Source organism: Callithrix jacchus, chromosome 4 (assembly GCF_049354715.1).
Source record: "Callithrix jacchus isolate 240 chromosome 4, calJac240_pri, whole genome shotgun sequence".
In the NCBI taxonomy this organism is placed as follows: Eukaryota; Metazoa; Chordata; class Mammalia; order Primates; family Cebidae; genus Callithrix; species Callithrix jacchus.
The window spans coordinates 143,047,998-143,072,559 of NC_133505.1; the positions used below are offsets into that span (position 1 = coordinate 143,047,998).

General features: G+C 34.1%; 1 protein-coding gene across 15 annotated transcripts in view; it reads right to left on the reverse strand.

Moving 5' to 3' along the window:
- Positions 1–3,319: 3,319 nt before the first annotated feature.
- Positions 3,320–24,562, reverse strand: part of BCLAF1 (BCL2 associated transcription factor 1) — a 34,614-nt gene continuing 13,371 nt past the window's right edge. For 2 of the 15 annotated variants that reach the window (XM_078370133.1, XM_008995125.5), the window contains exons 3-13: positions 24,376–24,489; positions 22,200–23,105; positions 20,158–20,823; positions 19,853–20,022; positions 17,465–17,570; positions 16,372–16,456; positions 13,839–14,014; positions 12,555–12,735; positions 11,433–11,579; positions 5,957–6,169; positions 3,320–5,813 (exon numbers count right to left, since the gene is read on the reverse strand). In XM_078370133.1, coding sequence (XP_078226259.1) covers positions 5,808–5,813; positions 5,957–6,169; positions 11,433–11,579; positions 12,555–12,735; positions 13,839–14,014; positions 16,372–16,456; positions 17,465–17,570; positions 19,853–20,022; positions 20,158–20,823; positions 22,200–23,105; positions 24,376–24,479 — 2,760 coding nt within the window. In that variant the 5' untranslated portion in view covers positions 24,480–24,489 and the 3' untranslated portion in view covers positions 3,320–5,807. Of the gene's footprint in view, positions 5,814–5,956; positions 6,170–11,432; positions 11,580–12,554; positions 12,736–13,542; positions 13,706–13,838; positions 14,015–16,371; positions 16,457–17,464; positions 17,571–19,852; positions 20,023–20,157; positions 20,824–22,199; positions 23,112–24,375; positions 24,490–24,562 lie in introns of all 15 variants that reach the window. The other 13 variants (XM_078370135.1, XM_008995128.5, XM_017971417.4 and 10 more) reach the window with 10 other exon arrangements.

Below are 24,562 nucleotides of genomic sequence, written 5' to 3' on the forward strand. Positions count from 1 at the left end.
CAAGCTCTGAATCTCTTTCCTTTTAGTGAGAGACTATTTAGCCAAATACTTATTTTCTAGTGTTGTCCAAGTTGAGAATACAGGATAAAATCAAGATATAATATTGTCCAGAAAGGGCCAGACAGCTAAATCTGTTAACCACATGAAAAGCCATATGCCTTTTCTTCCCAATTATCTGATCTCCCCACACCTCGACTAGAGTTTTCTATCTAAAGCTAACATTCCAGAATTTTATATAACTCAGTTCTGTTAACTGAACCCTATCTTTTGTAAAGGACAAATATTCTTGTTTATAAATATGAAGATCATCTTAAGGTTATATCAAGGGGAAAAGGTATACTTTGAAATCTAGAAAGGACTCTAAAAATTAGGTTTTAGTTTTCCAGTAAGTCATGAATGAAATTGTTACTTTTTTCCTTTTAAATAAGAAGCCATTCATTTTTCACTCCAAGTTCTATCAAAGACTTTCATGACTTTTACATCCCATTTTCCAATTAACAGTACAAATTAAAATTAAGTTCTAAAAGACAGTCATTTTTCCCAGCGGACAAATCCCCTTAACTGCAGTATATGAACTCTAGATTACTCAGAAATCTGATTCATCAGTTATATGTTGAGGCGGTATTACTCCACGTCTGTTTTTTCAAGCCATTTTAATAATAGTATGCAGACACCAGTTAATCAGTTCTTTGTTTTTGAGACAGACCCTCACTCTGTCACCCAGCCTAGAGTGCAGTGGTGTGATCTCCGCTCACTGCAACCTCCACTTCCTGGGTTCAAGCAATTCTGGTGCCTCCACCACCCAAGTAACTGGGATTACAGGCGCACACCACTGTACCCTGCTGTTTTATATTTTTAGCAGAGGCGGGGTTTTGCCATGTTGGCCAAGCTGGTCTCACGATTCCCGACCTCCTCAGGTGATCATCTAGCCTCCCAAAGTGCTGGGATTACAGGCATAAGCCACCACACCCAAGTACATTTGGCAGTGATACTCAACTCCTTCCAAAAAAAAAAAAATTCTGGAGTGGGAAAATCTTTTGGCAAAGTAAAAACTAAAAAATAAATTAAGCCTGCTGGCTGGATGTGTGAGCATACTAAATTAAAAATAATAAAATTCTGGCCGGGGTGGTGGCTCACGCCTGTAATCCCAGCACTTTGGGACACCCAGACGGGCAAGTCACCTGAGGTCGGGAGGTCAAAACTAGCCTGGCCAACATAGTGAAACTCTGTCTCCACTAAAAATGCAAAAAAATTAGCTGGTGTGGTGGCACATACCTGTAATCCCAGCTACTAAGGAGGCTGAGGTGCGTTTAACATTCCTTTTCATGTTTAGTTTTCCCTTCTAGTACAAGAGAGACTGAGATATTTTCCATATGGAGGGACTCAGTAAGGTAGTAAACTACAATTCTGGAGGGTGAGTGCTTTTTATTTATTGAGGCTCTTCACAGTACATGAAATCTGCAATCACTATGACAGTACCAGAGAGTTATCATTCCCAAATACATAGTTCATGCTGTGATTGTAAATCATTTCACACCACCTAAATGTACTGTTACTACTATCATATACTTCTATTAAAGAGAGAGCTCATTATTAATGAATCTGGAAGCTAGCCAACCCCAAATGATTAAGAAAAATTCAATTCAGATTCTTGGGGGAAAAGCATGAAAGCCTGCTCACGCAACCCTTTTCTATTTTCAGTATTACCTTCTGCACTTTGTTTGTGTTACAAATCAGGTCACTGGCAAAACACCAAAAGTATCTGTAAGAAAAATTTTCCTATATACCTATCACACTTAAGACAAATTAGATTAGTGAGATACATTGTTAAAGGCTCAAGGTATAATTTGGTAACATAAAGAAAACTGGCACCCTTAATGAAAGGTACAAGTTTGGTTTCATACCATCACTGACATAACGTTAATCATTAGTGCAAGTTTCTAAAACAAAAGAAGTCCAGCTCATAAATTAACACAATCTCCATGGCTCTCAAATCAATTAAATACTAGATTCCATACATTCCTGAATCCTAAGAAATTTAAAGTTTATTCATTTAAACTTCATTAGAATAGTGTACTAATTTTTAGTATAAACCCAATAAAATTTGAAACATTTAAGAATAGTTTGAACTACGTGAGAACTCTAAACGTATAAAAGATATTACTTTCTAATTTTTAAGTATACTCAAGAGATTGAGTCTAGCCAAATTAATCCCAAAGTCAATGAAGTTTATTTCTCCATTTGCCTTCCCTCTTCAGCAACTTTGTAAACTGAGAAAGGCCTCTGTACTTCTCTTCCTGGATGTAAAAGTATATTATTCCAAAAGGAAACTTAAGGTACATCCCCACCAAAGGGATTCCAGTGGAAACCCAGAAAAAGAAAAATAAGTTAAATGTCCCTAATAACGTAGCATACTTTTTTATAAGAAATTTTTATATAACAATCCAGTATAATCAAGCTACCAATGATCTTACACAACCCTTTACATGCATATATACATACACACAGTTTTCTCTCAAAAAAAATTTTTTTATAACGAAGTCTCGCTCTGTCATCAGGCTGGAGTGCAAGGGGTGCGATCTCAGCTCACTGCAACCTCTGCTTCCCAGGTTCAAGTGTTTCTCCTGCCTCAGCCTCCTGAGGAGCTGGGATTACAGACGCATGCCACCACACCGAGCCAACTTCTGCATTGTTTAGTAGAAATAGGGTTTCACCATGTTAGCCAGGATGGTCTCAATCTCTTCATCTCATGATCCACCCACCTCCCAAAGTGTTGGGACTACAAGCACGAGCCACCACATCTGGCTCTCTCACAAAATTTTTAAGGGATAATTTGCCATTTTTATGAGTCAAAATGTGTCAGTTTGTCTCAGCACACAAATTTCCCTGAAAATGTTTTGTTAAAGTTGACAGGATGGCACATGGTAATAATTATATCAGATCTTACACAAAGTGAGTAAAAGGACAATTCTTTTTAGTTATTCACTAGCTACTATGTTTTTAGAAAAAGAAGTAATCACCATATTACTATGGGTGATAAGGTCCCAGATTAAAAGAGGATTAAACTAAAAATCTAGAATTCCTCTATTTCAAAATAATGGCTTAGTTAGATTTACCAACTGTAAAATTTCCCATTTTCCCAGGGGAAACAAGAGGAAAAAAATCAGTAACGGGGTTTGAGAAATTTTATAAGGCATTTATCAAGCCTTACCACACCAGTAATCTCCCTAACAGATGTGCTGATATTCTAAAATCTAGAAATAGGCCATAGAACTAAGTGGTATAGAATAGACACAGGTAAAAAAAACAACAGCCGTTATTACTTGTGACATTTTATTGGCATATGACAATTTACAAGGGTCCCTGTTGCATTATACATCACACTGAGTAAGAATCATTTAGCCATCTACATTCAATCTTACTGGGTAATATTTTTCTCAAATTGTAATTCCCAACACTGATTTTACCTGTGACAAAAGGAACAATAGTAATTCCTGAAGTAGACTGTAATTGGAAAAACATTTTGCTTTTAATATAAAAATTCCTAGGATGCTGAAAGGTACACATAAACACTAAAAGAGTCATGGCCTTCTTAAACAGCTTTCTTAATCCTTTCTGGAAATATCCTTTGGTTCATTTTTACTGCCTTCTCTAGGCAAAACAAAGTCTGTTAATGCAGTATCAAAAAGTTATTTCTTAGCACTTGTAAGCAAATATCCTTATCAAGAGGAACGTTCAACTTTTATAATGTTGTAAAGTGTGGAGTTAAACTGTGGCTTAAAAAAATATACAGGCTACTTTTTATATGCTTGGATCTGAAAAAGATAACAACCACAATGACATTCTATTACAGAGTTCTCACAATCACCCTAGCCTAGTATTATATTCTGGTATCATACTCTTTCCTCAATTTTGCTTAACAGAATGAAAGTAACCAAAGGTTAAAGTAATGCATTTGAACTTAAAATATAACCCGCCCACAGGAATTAAGTAGATTTATTCCCACTCCCTATTAATTTCACAGATCTTTTACCCATTGTCTTAAGTAGATAAGCAGATAGTCATGCACACAGATTTGATGTCTAATCAAGTAACTCTTACTTATTTATTTGTATACAGAAGGGTCATGAAAATTCTGAGTTGGGGATTACATCATGTTGCTTTCACACGTAAATATTATTCTGAACAGGACAATATTAGTTATGTCCTGATTAATGCAATACATACTTGCTTTGGCAGGTATTTCCTCTGTTTTAATAGACAATTTCAGAAAGACACGTTATGGAGGGAAATCACACAATACTAAGGAGCTGAGGGCCATAAACATCACATATGTTGAGGTTGCTTTTAGTTTTGTTTCCAACAGCTCAGCTCTCAACCAATGTCCCTGGCTGTAAATCCAGGTTGCTAGATGCATTGCAAATTCTCAAAAGTGTTTAAGATGAAAGAGCAATACACTTAAGATCTTCAAAAGTTTACATTAACAGAATAAGCATTAGTTCCTTTTAACACACACAACTAAATTAACAAATGTGTCTAGTTTTATATATGCCCAAAAAGCAGACTTAACATTGAAATTTACTATTTCAGATTTTCACTTCTTTAAGAGCTATCATATAGACACAAAATAAAATTCACATTTGAAAAATTATCTACCTGAAGAATACAACCCTTAAGAAGAAAAAGAAAAAGCCATTTTACATACTGCAACTGAAACGGGAGGAAAAAAAACCAAGTTAGATCAATGCGGCAACAAGCTTCCTGCCAAAACTTTTATTGGTGACATTGGAAAACAATTTACTTAAAATACTATTAATGAACAGTATGTTATGTTTCTCTATTTTTACTAATAGATGCACTACAAACTAATGTTCAGCTCAAATAAATATGTAAGATATAAAATCAGGTACTAATGTATCAACTTATTATGCAGAATAAACCTCCTCCATACCAACCCCAGGATTACAGGTTTTGCTCTGTTTAAAACTAAGATGTTCAGTAGGAATGGGGTTTCTATTTGCAGCATTATTACAAACCAGTTTCCTCTCACAAATAGCTAATATCTAAGACCATGACTCAAACTATCAAATTAGAAAAAGAACACTCAATTTTGAACGCAAATAGAAAAGGCTCCTAAGAATGTTTATAGGCCACTGCTTACTTTCAGTAAAAATAACATTTTCTCAAACTTTTCAATCTAATTTTTAATAGCTTGTACATTTTAGTTATTGGCAAAGCTTTTTTTATACCTTAAGCATTTGCTTAAGTTCTAAACTAGCTTAGTTTACCAAAGTATCAACTTTTTGTCTGTGGTGTACTTCAAAAATTAGTCACCCTACAATGTAGTGTGTTCAAATTAAACAGATGTATACAGTTAAAATAATTAGTGTAGTCTCTATAAACAATTCCTGTTCCAGGATTTATATGCAGAGCTAACGTTTACTTCAGAATAAAACATTAACAAACAGGGAAGGAAGAGAATCAGAACTTTCACAGAGCTGTACTTGACCATATCTTATAGACAAAGCAGAATTACAAGGCATGTAACAAAAACGTTAAAATTTTTTTTTTTAAGTTGATAGTTACAAATATGGTACGTAACAATTTTCTACTTTATTCAATACAATTTTCAACATACAGTCTACTATTTCTCAAGATATTTGAAGACTTAAAACAAAATTTCTATAGACTAGTTGCAAACAGTAAAATTTAAGTAAAATGCTTACATTCTTATTTGAAAACAAAATTTCAGGTAAAAAATGGTGAGTGCAAGTTCTGCTCTCTGTTGCAATCTTACTTCATATTTATTATTCCTAAAAGAGAAAAATTAAAGATTAACAGAAGATGTGGAGAGTAAAAAGGAACCATATTAGTAACTGTTCCTAAAAATGAAATAATTAACCCACCAAACCTATACCAAAAAAATCTGTCAGAATCACAAGTTGAAGTCTTGTACCTTTTCTTCCTTGCGTCTGTCCTTCTTTTCTTCATTATTTTCCATGGTCTCTTCTTCATCTTCAACAATCCCATCCCCTTGGTATTTGTCATGAGTCCATTTAGGACTGCTACCTGATTTTTTGAAGTTAAAGCGCCCTCTGCCACGTTGAAAAGTACCACGACCTCTTCCTCTTTTGGCCCAATAATCCACACCATCATCTCTGTCGTCATGCTACAGAAAGGTTAAAAACAACTGTCAATGAAATGCGTTTCTTGTAAAGATGATGATCATTTCTCCAATCATAAATCATAGTATTAATCTTCTGAAGACTGGGTGTATGAGACTGGTAATATTCTAAAACACAATAAAACAAAACCAGTAAAACTGAATTTTTTCAACAAAAATACATTCCATCGTCAAGAGAATACCTACATCTTACTACTTAGCAACCCAAGCACTGAGGGTCACCCAGATAATCATTAGGAGAATCTCAACTGCTAAATTACCATTTTCGGAATTCTGAGTTTTGTTTTTTTTCTATTATTATGTCAATTTAAGTCCACTTCTTATTTTATCTCATTGCATGTGGCCATATGCAATGAGATAAGATAACTAGCTTTTCCCAGCAAAATTACCCTAGTCATCAAAATGCAGAAAGTCACAAATATATCATTATAACAACATTCACTAAATAAAACCAGTGTTATTATTTTATACTTTACATACAAAACTAGACTTTAAATCTTCTGAGATTTAAATCTAGATCAATTTATAGTATATATCAATGTTCTGGGCTAGAGAATTTCAGCGGTAAATCATGACACCGTCCCTAGAGTTAACACCTCACTCAGCTCTTCTTCATCTAAAGTGTTATCGCATTCCAGCTTTAATTATTCATTAATTGTATTCAAATACAGATGTTCCCCAAATTGTGAATTGTTCTATTAAGCAAAAACAATCTGCAAAGCGGAAAAGTACTCGATTTTGTAGATGAGTTGGAGATGGGTATTACGCATACAAAAGGTCAAAAAGGAGTCCTATAAGTAATTTAATTAACTGCTAATAATTTTTTGGCTTTGTCACCCACAAAAAATGGGTAATAAAGCACAATGATGACCCTTTATGAGAAAAGGGGGTATAATACTATGTAATCTATGTTGTATAATCTATGGAGTACTAGTAAGCGAGCAACCATCCAAAGCCGCTGAAACTTTTTTTTACATAGTATGTGATAGGAGTATTTTTTTTCAAAACATAGATTGTGCCTTTGGACACACTCAACTGATTAACCCCCTTCAGAGCTTGGAAAGTTCAATTATATGGGTAACTAACAGACCATATGAAGGAGAACTTACCAACTGCTAATAATCTATATTCACCAAACCAATGAAATCTTACTACATAGAGGTGTACATGACTCTGTAATGAATTAATTTTGGAACTATCAAAAGTGTAAATTTAAAGCCAAGAGCGTTTATTACAAACCAAAAACAAACTACTTTATAACAGTCTGCCACTAAAAATAATTCCCACTCAACTACGTAATTTCATGCTTCCTTATTGCATTAACATACCCAACATTATAGTTAGTGTTTTTTTTAAATGATATTTATGTAATACTCCATGGATTCTAGGTTTTGGAGAAGCACGAGTTTAAATCTTATCAGAAACTGTAACAACTCTGGGAAACCTCTCTAGAATTTACTTCCTTATTTCAATAATGTGTTCCTTGAGGAAACACAGACCAGTACAAAGTGCCTGGCCCAGTGTCTGACAAGCAAGCACTCAATAAACGGTGGCAAAAAATGTTTTTATAGTGCCTAATATAGGTCTGGCACTGTTCTGAACACTTTACATGTATTTTTTTCATCTAAACCTCACAACAACCCTCTAAAATACTGTTACTATTCCCATTATAGAAATAAAGAAACTGAGGCACAGAGAAATTAAGTAACTTGCCCAAGGTCACAAAGCTAGCCCTTTTTTCTACCCCTTGTGACCATCACCCATAAAACCCATTTCCCAGATACCTTGGTGGCAGTATATGATTACCACACCAGGCAACTAAGAGTTAACAGATAATAGAAAAGCCAATGGCAAAACTAGACGCTAGGGTTAAACTAGCCATTGCTTTTAATATACAATTATCTGAAACTTGGTAAAGACAACAGCAGCTAAACAAATTGTGTCTTTCATAGGGTATTCCTGGCAGCTACTTGAGATTTTTCATGCTAAACATACTCTTCATACTCAAATTTTTATATCAAAGATTTCAATCTCATTATTAAAATTGTTAAATTTTAATTATCTCAGATTACAAATAGCCAGAAGTGGGATATTTATACACAGGTAGGAACACGTTAACAAAGGAGTCTATATTAGAACCAAGACCTTCTGAATCATCTATTCTCCACTGATCATCAACTTTTGCAAAGGGTTAATTACCAAAACTTCAATCCTGAACCTCCTTCCCAACCAGGGATTTTCTCTTCCTTTGAAGACAGCAACTCAACACTGAGAACCTGCCTACTTCAGTACTTTCCCACTTGCTACAACTCTTCACACTCACCACCCCCCACCCCCCACCCCCCGCCTCCATAGAATTTTGGGTTCTAACTAAAACTACTATCTTTCCTGGAATTTTTATTATTGAAAACATTACCAAACCTTTGCATAAAACAAAGCTTAGAGATAGGAAATTTCAGAAAAGAATAAAACAAAGATTACTACAACTCAGTATTAAACAACAAATATACAAGCCTTTCAGAACCCTGACTCTGGAGCCCAATGCATGAATTTAAGTCCTGACCCCATTGCTACTAGTCACGTAACTCTGGTTAAGCTACTCAACCTTTGCACCTCAGTTTTTTCCATCCATAAAAATGGAGTAACAGCCCCAACTCAAAAGGCTTTTTGTAAGTATTAATACATACAGTACACTCAGAACAGCACCTAGCATAGTACCTAATGCCAAATAAATGTTATTTATTATTACTAAGTATTAATGTTTCATCCATATGAGCAAACTCTTACATTGGTCAATTGTTCTGAAAGAACCTAAGGGAATGAATGTCTAGTTTTAGACTTCTTTTCTTCTCAATTGTATTTTTCTTTCTTTTCCCTCAACATTGTCTGAAAGTTTCCTTTACATATAAGATACAAAATCTTTTAAATTCAACTATCCATGTGAAAACCAAAGTTGCCATTTTAATGGCTCATATGTAGACCAAAATAATTTGCTTTGTGAATTGATTTATAAGGGGAAAAGTGTGTTAATTTTACTTGATATTCTAGGGAACATCATCAGTCTGTGGCAAATCAATTTGTAGGCTTTATAAAGAGACCAAGATTTTTAAATATAACCCAGAAAAACAATATTTAAAAATATTACTCCTACTTACAAATGGCTAAATTCTTAAAATAAGACACTCTTCTTAATAAACTACTGCCTAATTAAAAGCCAACCCAAAATGAGTTGTACTAGTTAAGGGATAGCAGACTCAGAATGCCATAGAAAAGTGGCCTAAACTTTGTATTATTAAATTGTTAAAAGTGGTAAACAATTACTATCTACTTGTTCACCTCTCATTCCCTCCTAACTCTTTGACCTATCATACTTGGTCTACTTCTTTGACAGTGTTACTCTCTCTCACTTTTCACCCCACTTTTTAAATGTTGGTCTTTTTAGCTCTTCTGTGATCTTATCACAGCTTTAATGGTGACATATAAAATGATAGCACTTAGATATCTGTTTCTTTAAATTTGAATTAGCAACTATCCACTGGACAGTTCCATTTCTCCCAGGCACTTCAAATCCAACCTGTTCAGAACAACCCAATCTTCTGAAAGGAGCTTCTTTCCTATAGATTCCTTTAGATTCTTTCCTGTCACTACCAACATCCCTGAAATCAAGTCCCTATAAATGTTATTTCACCTTTTCTCAACTCTAGCCCCTTAGTTTAGGGACTCAATATTTCTCAAACAATTTAACTTTTAATAATCATGCTTTTTGTAAACTCTGCTTAAAACTCTATTTTCTTAATAAAGCACTAAGACCTTTCACACTGTGGCTCCTTGTACTCAATTTTCCCAAACTTATACCAACCATCTAGCTATCCGAGTACTAGAGTTCTCTATATCATGCTGTTTCACTCCTTCTGCTATGTGCAGTACATTTGCCTACCTCTTAACCTCAACATTAAAGTGAAGTTCCTCTACAAAAATCTCTCCTAATCGCTCCCTCCCCTTTGCAAAAATCCACCTATTCCTTCTGTGGGAAAAGCCACCATATATATTTAGAACGTTTGTTTCTCTACTACTAGTCTCTTAAGTCAAAAACTGGAATCACATCCTACTTGTCTTTCCATCCTTAGTACCTAGCATAAACTAAGTCTGTTAATACATAAATTCTTAAACCACAAAGTAGATGAATCTTTCAAATTTTTCCATACCTCAATCAAATGCCTTTTACTTTCCAGAATGTCAATTCAAGCCACTCAAGAAGCATAAACTGAGAAAACATTATGCATAATGCACTGTAAACATTTTTTGTTCTTGGTCATTAACATGCCAAAAAAAGAGGCAAATGGAAATGTATTTTTGAAACAAATATACTGTTTTCCCAGACAAAATAGAGATCCACTTCAAAACACAGCTATAACCTCTAAGTAGGTATGTCATGGACATTCACAGGCTTATTCAAATATATTTATAAAAAGTCAACTAAAAAAGTCAACAGTTCTTCGAGTCCAGTAAAATTTTCCTCCATGAAAGCAACTAATTTTCAGAACCAGTCTCTGAAACACCAATTCTCTGAAAAGCCATGACAAAAAAATGAGTATTTCTGAAAATAGTTTTGGTATGTTCTTGTCCACCTCTATAAGGCAGGAGGGACCCTTTTCCCCATGCCAAAGAGCCAAAAATGGCTATCTTTAGAGAATCCTTCAGCTACCATCTCTAGCTTCATTCTTGAAAAACTATTTCAGAGGGAAAAGCATCTCTGCCACAGGAAGCACAAATAAGTTTACCTAGCAGCAATTTCTCCATAAGGTAATTTTTCATCAACTTTTTTCTCCAATAGTTGACAGCCTCCCTGCAATTCTTAATTACAAGTGCTTTGAAAAAATTCTTCTCCCTTTAATTTAAACAAATAGCTATCATAAAAGATAGACCTTTTACAACTGTCATTGTCTTATAGACAGATATAAAACCAACATTAAGCTCAACTATAATATAATGTTCTCTGAATGTGGCTAACAAATCAGGTATATTTTTAGTTTACCCTGATCAGCCTATGTTTAATATCAAGAAAGTATGAACAGGACTAAAGGGACCCACATTTTCAAAACTTCAAATCATCTGGGTAATTATTTCAAAAAAGGTTTCCCACATAATGGTGAATCTTCTTATAGTGGATATCTGTACTCAAATGTATTCACCTAGTATGCTTTGAAAATTAATGCAAACCAAATAAACACAGATGTCTAACACCCACCAAGAAGTACTTCTTGCTCTTTGGGGTATATTCTGGATCCCATTCCTCTTCCTTCGGTCTCTTTTGAAAAGTAGTATTTGAGTTGTTTGGACCAGTATTTGTCCCAGCAAAAACTCCTCTGGCTCTTCCTCTGCCTCTAATTCGAAACTGATTAACATTAACAAAGTTGTTTAGTGATGCAATCAAAAGGTATTTAGTTACATGCAAACTCTAATTTTACTGCAGTAACAAAAACCATATGCCCTCATTTCCTATCTGAATCTCACAGCCATTGAGGATGAAAAGGATGGCCATTTTATATCATAGGCAAAAAATTCTGCCAACTAAAAGTTGAGTAGGTTAAGAAGAAATGATCAACCTAAGGGTTAGAATACTGTACTTTCATGGCCTGAACTAATATTTTTAAATAATCAGGTTGGTTTTCCTTTTTACTAACCAAAAGCTGTCGAATTTCTTTGAATTATCATAGAAGCCCCAAGTATTCAGCCATACCTATCATCATATAAGCAAAGCTCTTCTCCTTCCCAAATTATCTAATTAATGAACTCTACTAATAGCCAACTAGATACTTGCTCAAGGTAGAAGTGTGAATCTAGAAATTAAAGAGGTAAGAAGATGCACTACCATAAAGTCATTATATTAATAATTATAACGACTTATGGAAACATGGGGATAATATATATGCTATGTGGAATATTTCTATGATTTATACCCATATAAGCAAAGATTTGAAGAAAGCAGGCAAAATGAATATAACTCTAATACAGAGATGAACATACAGGGGGGTTTTATTAAAGTTTTAAAGTACCTTTACTAAGTGATTAAAGAAATGTTATCTCAATCATTAACTTTCCTTGATTCTTGGGTCTTTAAATACTAGGTACAGTTATTGATCTTGAAGTCAAGAAGAGTACCTAGTTTATACAGATGCTTCTAGATCTCAAAATGGCATTTCTAAATGAAGACAGCACTTCATATACCACTTCATGTTTCAATAGTACCTCTGACTTTAGAAATAATGACACACATAACAGATAATCTCTAAATCATATATATGACCTTCCTTATATATGGTACTCTAAAATAAACTAGCAAACTATCAAATATAATTTATTCACTTACAAAGGTTCCTCGTGGTCGGCTAACTCCTGCAAAGCCTGAGTATTCTTTCATTTCATGATGAGTTTTAAATTCTTCTTCTCTTTCCTTCTTACTTTCCTTTTCTTCTCGAGAACTGGGTGAAGAAGGGGATGCTGAAGAGGATGAAGATCGAGAATGATCTTGCTCTCTACTTTTGTGTTTACTGCAAAATAAAGAAAACAACAAAAAATGTGCTACTTTTAAAAAGATAAAGACCCTGTTGAATCTTACAACAGAAGAGATATTTTTCAAGTCAAAACCACTATCCCCTCATGAAATTATTATGTAAATAAAATAACTGGGTGTTAAACTTTGACACAGTCTGTTTCCATTCTCCTTCAGCATGTGTTTTACATCAATAATGAAATCATGCTAGGGCCTGCCAGTTAGAAAATAGTAGTCTGTAAAGGTCAAGAATAAGGTTCAGTTCTTTAATATTTTTAAATGAACTTGCATCTTTTATTACTTTAACAAAAGGAAGAGAAGAATAGGAAAAAGTAAGAATGTTCTTAAGGCCAAGTTTCAAAATGACTGCAGTTTGTACACCCTGGGTGAAAATAGTTGGTATGATTTGGGCTATAGTACCATTATAGCAAATTACAAGCATAGGACATTACAAATAACAGTCGTAAGTATAATAACACAAAATCCACCATTTACCTAATGAATAGCAAGGAAAAAGATTATCTATAATACTTTGTGTTCCTATTTACTTGACTCTATGATGATCAAATTTACAAGATTTAATGCAACATCCAAAAAGGTCATACCTGTGGTTAACTCTTACCACTGCTAACAGTTTCCATGGAAATACTATTTTGAAAGACTAATACACATTGCTATTTCTAGTCCTTCCTCCCCCCCATCTCGCCCATGTTAAACCACTAGATATCAGTTTAAAAATTCTTGTACTCTGGGTGTTATGAGTTGAAAAAGTGCGGAATCAAGCATAACGAACCAAAGTTCTTACACAAACTGTTTCTAGAAATGCACTGCATTGAAGTCCAACCTCCTGATGTAGCCTGGATAATAGGACACATTAATTTGTCATTTTTTTTTTCAGTGTTAGCTTGCTATTCCAAAGTTTTTGTCCTCATCCACCATAAGCCGTGTAAAAGACAAATACATTTTTGCTGTAAAACAAATAATTTTAATTGTTTAAATTTAAACATTCGATTACACAGTCAAAATTGAAAGCAATTAAGCTGACAATTATTAAAGGCTAATTAGAAGCTAAAACCTATCTTAGTCAGTTTGAACAATTACCTGTCATCTTTGTAAGATTTGTATTCTTTGTAATCTTTTGGAGTTTTTTCCTGCTTTCTTGATCCACTGGATTCTCTGGAGCCCTTGGAATCTCCCCGTTCTTTACTTCTTTCTTTTCTACGGCGATCAATGTCATGCCGAAGATCAGCAGAGTCACACCTTAATTTTTTATCTCCCTATAAAAGACAGATATAAAATACAGATTTCAGGGGACAAAAAGAAAAAATACATATACACATATTATAGAGTTAAGTTTATGCCAGTTTCTAAATTGGCATTTTAGTATTAGAAAAGAATGGATCACATAAGATACTATCATATAGTTTTTGTTTAAAAATGTACTTGATTATTTTTACTAACATTTGTGTACACAAAGTACAGTGGGACTGGGAAAATTATTAAAAGCTAATTATATATTGAGAATTTTACAGGTTATCCAAAACAATCTATAATAAATTTTTGTACAGTAAATGATACAAATTATTTTTTCCACTCAGCACACCCTCATTAAGTATTATCCCTCATCCTTCCAAATGTATTTTCAATAGCTAAACAATGACAGGTTATAATCTGTAGTTGTGATGTAGCCTTCTACCTAAAAAGTTAAAGAGATCCTAACATAATGGTTCTCATTACTTAAGCCTCATTATGATCAAGCTCTTCCCAAATAATCTGACCAACCCAATAAAAAAAAAACACTTAAAAAGAATTCTATAATTTCCATAACATGCACATGGAATATGATTAATGAAACCAATTGAAATTTAACAAGGGTAGAAACAAAGCCAGAAAGATATTCGCAATCCTGTACTCAGTATCTTGGGCCATATACTGCCCTTTCTCAATTCAGGTATTGCAACGGACATTAGTTTAACTGCGTCACAATTCACCTCCTTCTTGTTCCATTGCTTTTTCAAATACTATATAATTTAGGAAGATGGAAAGAGGCATCTAGGAATGAAGAGAAATTATACATCAGTAAGATGCTAAGCAATGTGGACATCCTTGCTAGTATTCAACATTAAGTAGTATTTACTCTGGGAAGTCTGGCTATAATCATAAGCATTCATAAAACTGAAAGTACGTATCTCCAAATGATATCAACTACTCACCTATTTGCTCCCAGAGTCAGAAAGAAAAAAATCTAATCAAGAGCAAAAAAAAACTTCCTATTTACCTAAGTATTACCAAGTCCACAAGTAACAAGATAATGTAAGTGGAACGACTTTGTAAATTACAAACTATATATACATAATTACATATTAACATGTTATTCATCCAGACAGGACAATGAAGGGTAAAAACCAATGTCATATCCTCTTGTCCATTCATCAGTTGTCTCTACTTTTTCTCCTCTGTATCAAATCTGGTCTAAGTAACGAGGAGAAGGTACTCACTGTCAGAGCTCGAGGATAGACTAAATTGTTGGGAAAACTAAATAAACAACTTTGATCTCAAGGTATTAAGTTAAAAACCGAAAAAAGTATTCACTTCTCAGAATCTGTTATTTCAAAATCAACATGCCCCACGGGGTAAAAAAACAAAAAACAGAAAAACACCTTTGTAAGCTCTAGATTCCACATCTATTAATTTAATAGCATGCCCTATTAGACAACTTGTATACTACCACTGTACCTGACAGCTTCTAGTAACAAATGTGCCTATGTTTTCAAAATAACCCAATTATTCAACAACTCTGCAAAACACATGCATTCTCATTTTTCTAATTAGAAAAGCAAGGTTCAAGAGGTTATTTTCCAAATATCATGTAGATGGTACTTAGTGACGGGCAGAATTGGAACCAAATAGTACTTCCAAGTCCCCTAATCTCTTCAAAACAGTTGCTCCCTTACTACCTTTCCCCACATTTCTACTACTAGACATTTTATGGCCAGATATAGACTAGTCTATGTGGCAAAGGTCATTTTGAATTGTGAGGAGTATATTGGAGTCCCCTCAACCATTCTCAGCAAAACCCATCCATGTCTTTCACAGACTCCTTTCTCATGTTTTAAAGACATTCCCCCAACTCCCAATCCCCAAATATTCCAAGAGTGACAACAGTCTTTGTTCCAAACGCTCATTTGTAAATCAGTTCTCAGAATGTTTATTTCTTAATCCACATCAAATATACCCAGTAGCATGGGGATTACTTCTGGTTATCTATGAAGAACCTAGAGATATTTAGACACACAAATCAAGATATATTTACTCTGGCTCATCAAGCTCATCTCAAAATTCTAATTTGTGTATTTATTTTATAATTTCCCTTTGTCTACCAACTGATTCTTTACGCTTTTCTTAGTGCTATTATTTTTTTTCCTTTCATTAGCATTTGAAAAAACACCCCTGGTTTAAATGTAAGATATTTAGTATAGTGTCAGCTTAATTTCTTCTAGGAAAGAAGAGTATGTACACTACCACGATGTAGTTATGAATTAAAAGTACAACACTTTTGCCTTGAGAAATTGTATTTGGTACAATACCATTAAGCTGAACTTAACATGAAAACAATTACATTCAAAAAACACACCTTTTGATTTTCTTCTTTAAAAACTCTCTCTTCCCCTGCTAAACGGGTATGCTTCCTCAGGGTACTTGGCGAGATGTCAATTCTCCTTAATGTAAAATAAAGTGTATCTTTAGTCATATTATTAACTTTTCGGTTCAGAAACATCCACATCATTATCCATTTTAGTAAAAGACATCTATGTCTCTCCCAATCAATTTATTTAACATATCAAGACTATTCACCTAATTCCTAATACACAATTAAGAATGAATTTTAATGCTCCAATCAGATTATTTTTATATTGAAGTCTGGCCTTTAAAACATCAAACTTATTTTAGCCATCAAAAATAGAAAAAATGTGTTCTGATTAAACTAGGTATCATGTTAAGCATCAACAAACACATATGAATAGGATTTGCTCCTGTCTTCAATATTTTTACATATTCAGTGCACCTTTGGTTTTATTCTGCACCTTTCCTTTTTAAGTTAGTATCGATCGAAACTATCCAGTGCTTCTTTAGCAGTCATCACCAAAATCACACCAACTGTGTACAAAGTACCAAGTTAGATACTTCATAGCCAGTATAACTAACTGTCACCGCCACCCTGCAAAATGGGCATGATTATCCATATTTTGCATATGAAAAAATTGATTTCCAGGAATTAAGTAACCTGTTTATTACAATGCAATGAAGAGATAGAGAGGATTTCAATACAACTATCTGACTTCATTGCTCATGCTTTTTTCATTAAAAACAGTTCTACCTCTCACTGAACATTTTTTATTTCACAAACTTACTAGAAATTCAAAGGTTACTCTAGGTTACTCTCTAGGCCTCCACCCCCCTCCCAAAACCCAAACAAACTGATAACATTTCCATACTGCAGAATTAATATTTCAAGTTCTAACAACCAGTTTCAACTAAGCAGAAAATGAGAATTGCAAAATTTTAAGACTTAGAAATATATTTATTCAAAGTATAAATGAGGAATACAACCAAAATTTATATTTGTATCAATCACAAATAGCAAACTACCAATATAATCTTGTTTTAATAATAGTGTCTTCCTATCAAAACAACATTTTTATATGCCAATTCAGCAGGGTACATACCTGTGTATCTCAGGGCTCTTTTGACGAGTACTATGTTCTTCAGTGGCTTTCTGATACGAAGTGAACCGCTCGTTAAGGGTCATTGCAGCTGATTTGAAGTATTGCTCTGTTGATTTAGGAGAAATACTGTCCAATTAGTTAACTTTACCTTAAGAGATTTGTTTGTGACAGAAGGGCATGTAGCAGGTGAAAAGAAAATAAAAATACTTAAGAAACCTAGCAAAAGAGAATCAAGTGTTACAAGGAATTCCTACCCTTTCTCTTTTAATTTCTTGCACCTCAACAGAAAAGTGCTTCCAAAGTTACTCACAGGTCCCTGTCAATACATCTAATCCAAAAGCAATTAATAGATTAAATCAAGAGTCTCTAATTCCACTTCATTAGTATACTACTTCCTCAGAACAAAAAGAAACATATATGAATGTTCTAATACCTTCCCAATATGAACCAATGATGTTACTTCAGGTAATCATTTGCAGAAAACAAAAATTAACAGGAAAATATGGAGTTAACTAAAAAGCTAGTTTGAGTAAACAAATTTCATCAGTGACTATGCTACCAAATCAACAAAAATGGATTTACAAAAAAACTCAATACTATCATTCAAATTGGAAAAATATCTTAAAATCAATTAACATTCAATAATTACTCCAAAAATCTGGCATCTTGGCAAACTCGACAGCACATTTGATATTGCTGTTTTGTCTCTCTCTAAACAATTTTCAAACTAGTAATAGCAATACTATTTTTAAAACCAGTTCAAGATTATGTTGTAAATGTAAAATAGAAAGACGCATAAAGTCATGAGCTATGAAATGTCACAATATGAAGCAAGCTATCTGCTTAACAGGTCAACATACATCTGTGTCAACTTACCGCCCAATATCCAGCACATGTCTCATAACCAATCATTAAAACTTGAAACGGCAACTACAAGGGTAGAGCCTCAATCATAATTCCATGAAACCCCGGAATTTGAGCTAGCAACTCAGTTTTTATGCCATTTTTGCCAGGAAGACAGAAGATTCAACTTTGCCTGTATCTTTCAACAGCTATTTTACTTTGAAACATGGATTTTGCCATTTCAAAACATATTCCAGGACCTAGTTACAATGAAAAAGAAAACATCACTGGGCATTTTCAGCTCTATATAAAGTAAGAGCTGTTCAGATCGGTTGCACAATACCAATTATGAAACATAACTACAGTTCCTTTAAAAAAAAAAAGGAAAAAGAAAAAGGAAAAAAATTTATCAAAACCTGATCTCAAAATTCAGCAATTGTAAAATGTGGAGATAGTCCAAAAAAGGTAAAAAAAAAAAAATTTTTTTTTGAAAAGTTAATGGTTCCTATTTTATGTACCAGTAATATGGTCATCAACTGGTTCACAAACCTACTTATAGGGCCAAATAGCAGAACTATCTCATTATCATGTTTAAATAATTATAGCCAAAAACAAATTCATTTCATATTCACTGTTCTGCTGTATCAGCTGCATAAAGAACTGCTAGAAGCATGTTTCATCTATTACAATGAGCCGTTCTCATGTCAAAAGACAAATTTTTTAAAAGCAGAGAGGGGAGTAATTTTTAAAGTCAACAGCCTTTGAGATTCCTGGAAAAGAACCTGTCTCATAAGTTGCTTTTTAAACACAAAAACAAAACTTAACATAATTGCCCAAAAGACATACCTACAAACCTCTGAAAATTATTAGTAACTTTGAAATTATAATTATATACTGGTAAAAATAAAAACACCATTACTTTAGTAGAAATAAACCACCTTATCTTTAGGACCTAAAGAAGTGTCATCATGATCCTAATTAGTCACTATTCATATAATCAGTATTTATACTCCTAAATTGCTTGAACTTTTTCCTTTAAAAATCCTAATAAATTTTGTTTTATCATTTTAAGATTTTTATTTATAAAAAATTAATCACAAAAGTGTTTTTCCAGTTTGATTTCTTTAAAAGTTGAAATACTAATATTCAACAATACTGTGTTATAAATCTATGCCAAGATTTATTATGATGTCATAGGCATGCAAGGAAATATTATCTGTAAGCCTTCTGCACTTCAAATATACTATAATGACACACTTAAACACTTTCAGAATTCAACAGATCTACATCATGTTCTATCATGATACAGATTTTTAGAATATAATTTCTCCAGCATTTCCATCAGTTTTTATTAACTATCTTCATGAGTTTCAATGACAGCAAGACTAGGGACTCTTCTATGAAACTACTTTTCCAAGTTTTAACAGTATTGATGTATATCTGCTAGCCCTGGGGTATAAGAATTATTAAGCATAATTAATTATTCATTTCTTAATCTGCATGCAAGAGAAATTTAATTCATAATACTAAACATACTAAGCGTACCTTTAACATGATGAACCAAGGACACAATGTGTTGAATAAATGACTCTGAAGTGCTTTTGCTGGCCTGTGGCAACTTAATGTGGTCAAAGATGGTTCGGAATTCTTGCTCCTTCTTGACAGAATGGACAAGTGTACTAGCAAGCAGCCTGTCTTTAGTCAAGGAAGCAGGTCTGGAACATATTGATAACACACATACACAAAATATGCCATTGGTTTAAATATAAAAATGGTATGTTCAAAAAATAAGATAATTAACTGGAATATTAACTACCCAGAGTATTTACCGGGCATCAATATGGAATTACCTGTTAGAATCATCAAGAGGAACAGGTGCCATTTTGAGTTTGACTTCAGGACGATGAGAATCACTCGCTATCATTTTGATCCTAAGTGGGCTTTCCTCTCTGAAGGTAGACTTTTCTCGAGCATCCAGATTCTTGTGTAGAGGGGGACTGTAATCAAAGAGGTCTTTGAGCTTTTCAGACTTTACCTGCTCAGGTGACTGAGTTTCTTTCTTTACTGTTATTCTTTCAGAATTTTTGTCTTCTTCTTTGTGCTTATCTTTTGTAGTGCTAGGCCTTTCCACTACATATCCAGTCTCTTTAAGTTTATAATTTTTTTCTTCTCTAAATCCATCACTTTCTCTATTGCCTTTAAGTGAAACTTTGGACTTGTACTTGAGTCCTTCCTCCTCAGTATTCCGGTGAGATGCAGTAGCAAAACTTTTACCCTGATCTGCGAGGACTGACTTCCTGAACTGTCTATAATCCTCTGTCTCCTCTGTGTCATCCCCTTCCGAATCATTAAACTTTTGTTTTCCAGACTCTTTATCACTGAAGTAATCTAGAGCTTCCTGATCTTCCCATTCTCCCTCTGCCCTCCCTTTCTCTGATCCTTTCTCTTTTGAAGCCTCTTTATCCCTGGTATTACCCCTATCAAGCAGGAATACTCTAGACTCTTCATCTGTGAACCTGTGAATAAGCAAAGAAGAGGATAGTAACTCTGGATTGCATTCATTGTAGATCGCTTCCACATTTAAATGTGTTGCCCAATCCCTCAGGACCAGCAAGAGAGAAAATAACCCTATTGAAAGTGCTTTTTCAGATTCCGCTTTTAAAAACCATTGAAAACATCCATATAGAACTTATGTACTGACTTTTAAAATAAATTTACTATTTAAGTTTAAAAAGTATAGCCAACCTCAAAAACCTGTCCTATTTAGTCACAATCCACAATTCTGCACTAATATGAACTTCTAGAGATAGCCTAAATTTAATTAACTTAAATTTAACTAAGAATTAATTTTGAAGCTAAGAACCACTGATAATACACATTACGTTGGAATTCTGATAATTATCACCCAAATTTCAGACTATTTCACTTATCTATTAATATAAACAAGAGTTCACACAAAGAATTAAATAAATGCCATTGAAGTAATTTAATACACTCTTTATGAAAATCACAAAACAGTTCATATATACTTGCTCTAGAAAATAATGGTTTCTGGCACTATTACGCAGAAACTAACGATGAGTTTAATCATAAATTCTAGGTTGTGCAGTGCTATCCCATAAACAGCATGTTTCCTCTATTTTCTCACTTTTAAGTCAAATCACAATACATGAAGCAACCAATTTTCATCATTAGACACTTTCAGCAACACTTGAAATCAAAATTTAAACAAAGTATGTTTCAAATGTCATTAGTGAGAAACATCATTATCTTTTGTACAGTCAGGCAGAAATCATTAAATGTTGACAGCCAGACTATGCCACATAAGAACATGCAATATAACTGCATTATGTATGTAGGTCACATTCTTATAATGAAAAGAACAAAATAAGTATTCAATGCTCTAACAAAATTAATTTCTAAAAGGTTTACAGTTATTAATAACATATATCATTAATTATGCTCTAAGCTACTCAACTTCTCCTCATCTGTACTTTTAAGTCTGGACCGACCGAAATTGCTAAAATTGAGGAGGAATAGAAATTAGTGTTGTTGTTCTTTTTTAACGAGACAGGGTCTTGCTCTGTCGCCCAGGCTGGAGTGCAGTAGGTGCAATCATAGCTCACCACAGCCTCGAACTCCTGGGCTCAAAAGATCCTCCCGCCTCAGCCTCCTGAGTAGCTGGATAAATTAATTTTTATTAAAACACTTAGCTTTCAAAGTTCACCAGATAAGAGTAAAAACAATCTGGAATTATCTTAAAAATGAAGGCAGGCAAGAGTAAAACCCACTAATTAAACACATATCAACAATTTTGTATCTTTCAATTCCAATTAGAATTCAAAGAACAAAAACTATATTATAATCTAGCACATTTTACTTTAGTTTTTACCTTTTTAAGAACTTCCCAGTCTTTGCAGTTTCCTGATCTCCACCATCAGGATAAAATGAGGAACGGCCCCTAGACTCATCTCTTGGAGCATTCTGTGGTGCGATTGTCTTTGCAGGACTTCTTCGTGAAGGGATGTGATGAATTGGACTATTCTGAGAAGGACTATATCTACTAGATCCATTTCCAACAGAACCAGACCCAGACCTTTCAGGACTATGCTGAATGGAATGTGAATGCTGAGAAGGAGTATTTTTTGCAGAGTGAACTGTACTAAGCATGGGAGCATCAGAGCAAGACGAACTCTGACTAGGTGGTGTAGCAATAGGTGAAGGACTATGGGGTGATCTGGGACTATTATCATAAGCTGAAAGGCCAGGCCAAATATCACCGGATGTGGCTGATGACTTATTAAATTCATCAATAGACTCAGATGGGTCATGCTCAAATGTATCTTTTGGTTCCTCCTGTGATTTACTTTTCAACGGACTCTCTTCTTGGGGTTCCCCTTCAGCTTTTTTGGTTTGTTTTTCCTGAGACCCTCGTCTTTTAGAAACAGGAGATTTGCTATATGGGGATGAAGAACGAGAAGAGGATGATCTTGGAGACCTAGAAGATCTATATGACCGGCGAGATCTGCTTCTGGATCTTTGAGAAGAAACGGATCTTCTTTTTGGACTCCTGGAACGTGAACGACCTCGTCTAGGACTCCTAGAGTGCCTTCTATTCCAGACAGGTCTATAACCACCTCGATGATATCTACCTCCTCCTCCTTGATAATACCCTCTACCCCTTCCTCTGTACCCATAAGGTCGTCTCATTCCTCTATTATTTCTGTAATCGCGACGATAATCTCTAGAATACATACGATCTCTACTACGAGACCTTGAATATGTTCTGGAACGAGACCTAGAACTAAAAATGAAATAAATATCAATGCAAGAAAAATAAAGTATTCCATCCTACCATTCTAAATACGCTGGTTGAATATAACATGTAAATAAATTATAAAGGTAAATTAGACTTTTTTAAAAACCTCATCTGTACAAAGGTTTATGGTTTCCAATCAAAAAGCCTCACTACTAAGGTAAATACTGAGAATACATTAAAGACCTTAGAAATGAAGGCACAAAACACACACACACACGTGCATGTGTTTTTCTGTGTATGTATATGCGTATATATTTTATACACACATATATACATATCACACATTAGGACATATTAGCAAACTGTAGTACATCTAGGCAAGCACTTAAACCAATATTGTAAAAGAGTACTTAATGGCATGGCATAATATATACTTAAATGGGGGAAAAGATTAAACAAACTTTATCAGTGAGATACTATTAATTAAATACATACATAATGTAAAGTTAGGCCTGGGGGGAAAAAGAAGAAAAAACATCAACTACTATTAATTCTTAATGGGATCACGGTCACTTCTATTTTCAACTTCTGGTTTCTGTTATTTTTGCTATGTATTACTATTTAAAGAAAAATAACCAGAGTTATTAATTTTGCTCTGTCACCCAGGCTGGAGTGCCGTGGAGAGATCTCAGTTCACTGCAACCTCCTCTCCCAGGTTCAAGCGATTCTCCTCCCTCAGCCTCCCGAGTAGCTGGGACTAAGGTGCCCACCACCACGCCCAGCTAATTTTTGTATTTTTTAGCAGAGACGGGGTTTCACCATGTTGGCCTCAATCTCTTGCCCTTGTGATCCACCTGCCTTGGCCTCTCAAAGTGCTGGGATTACAGGTGTGAGCCAAGTTGTTAATTTTTTAACAAAAAAGATTTCTTTTGTTAGAATTCAAAGAATCAAAGTCAGAAATGAGAAACTATAAAACAATATGCAGAGACTGTTTACTGTCAAATAATTCTTGCATTATCCAATTCAACTGTTAACATTGTGGATAAATACAAAGAAACCTACCATATTAGTACAGAAAAATTTGAGACCTGGAGTCAGACTAACTGGATTTCAACTCAAGCACTGCCATTTATCAGAGCTTGATACTTGGACATTCTCAATGTATTGATTAAGGATAAGGACAACAATAGACCCACTTCACAGGGTTGAGAATAAAACACATTTTTGGGTTTAGCACTGTGTTTATGACAGGCATTCAACAAATATCACTGATATAATCATTTAAAAAATTTAAAGTACATTAAATCACCTGTATCGCTTCTTTCTAGAATGCGATCTTGATCTTGATCGAGAACTAGACTGTGATCTAGACTTTGACCTTGAAGAATGAGATCTAGAATTGGAGCGACCCATTTCTTTTCTCCTAGTGAAATGAAAGGGCAAAAAGTTAAAATTACAATATGATTTTTTAAATTTCACATTTACTTATTTTCAGG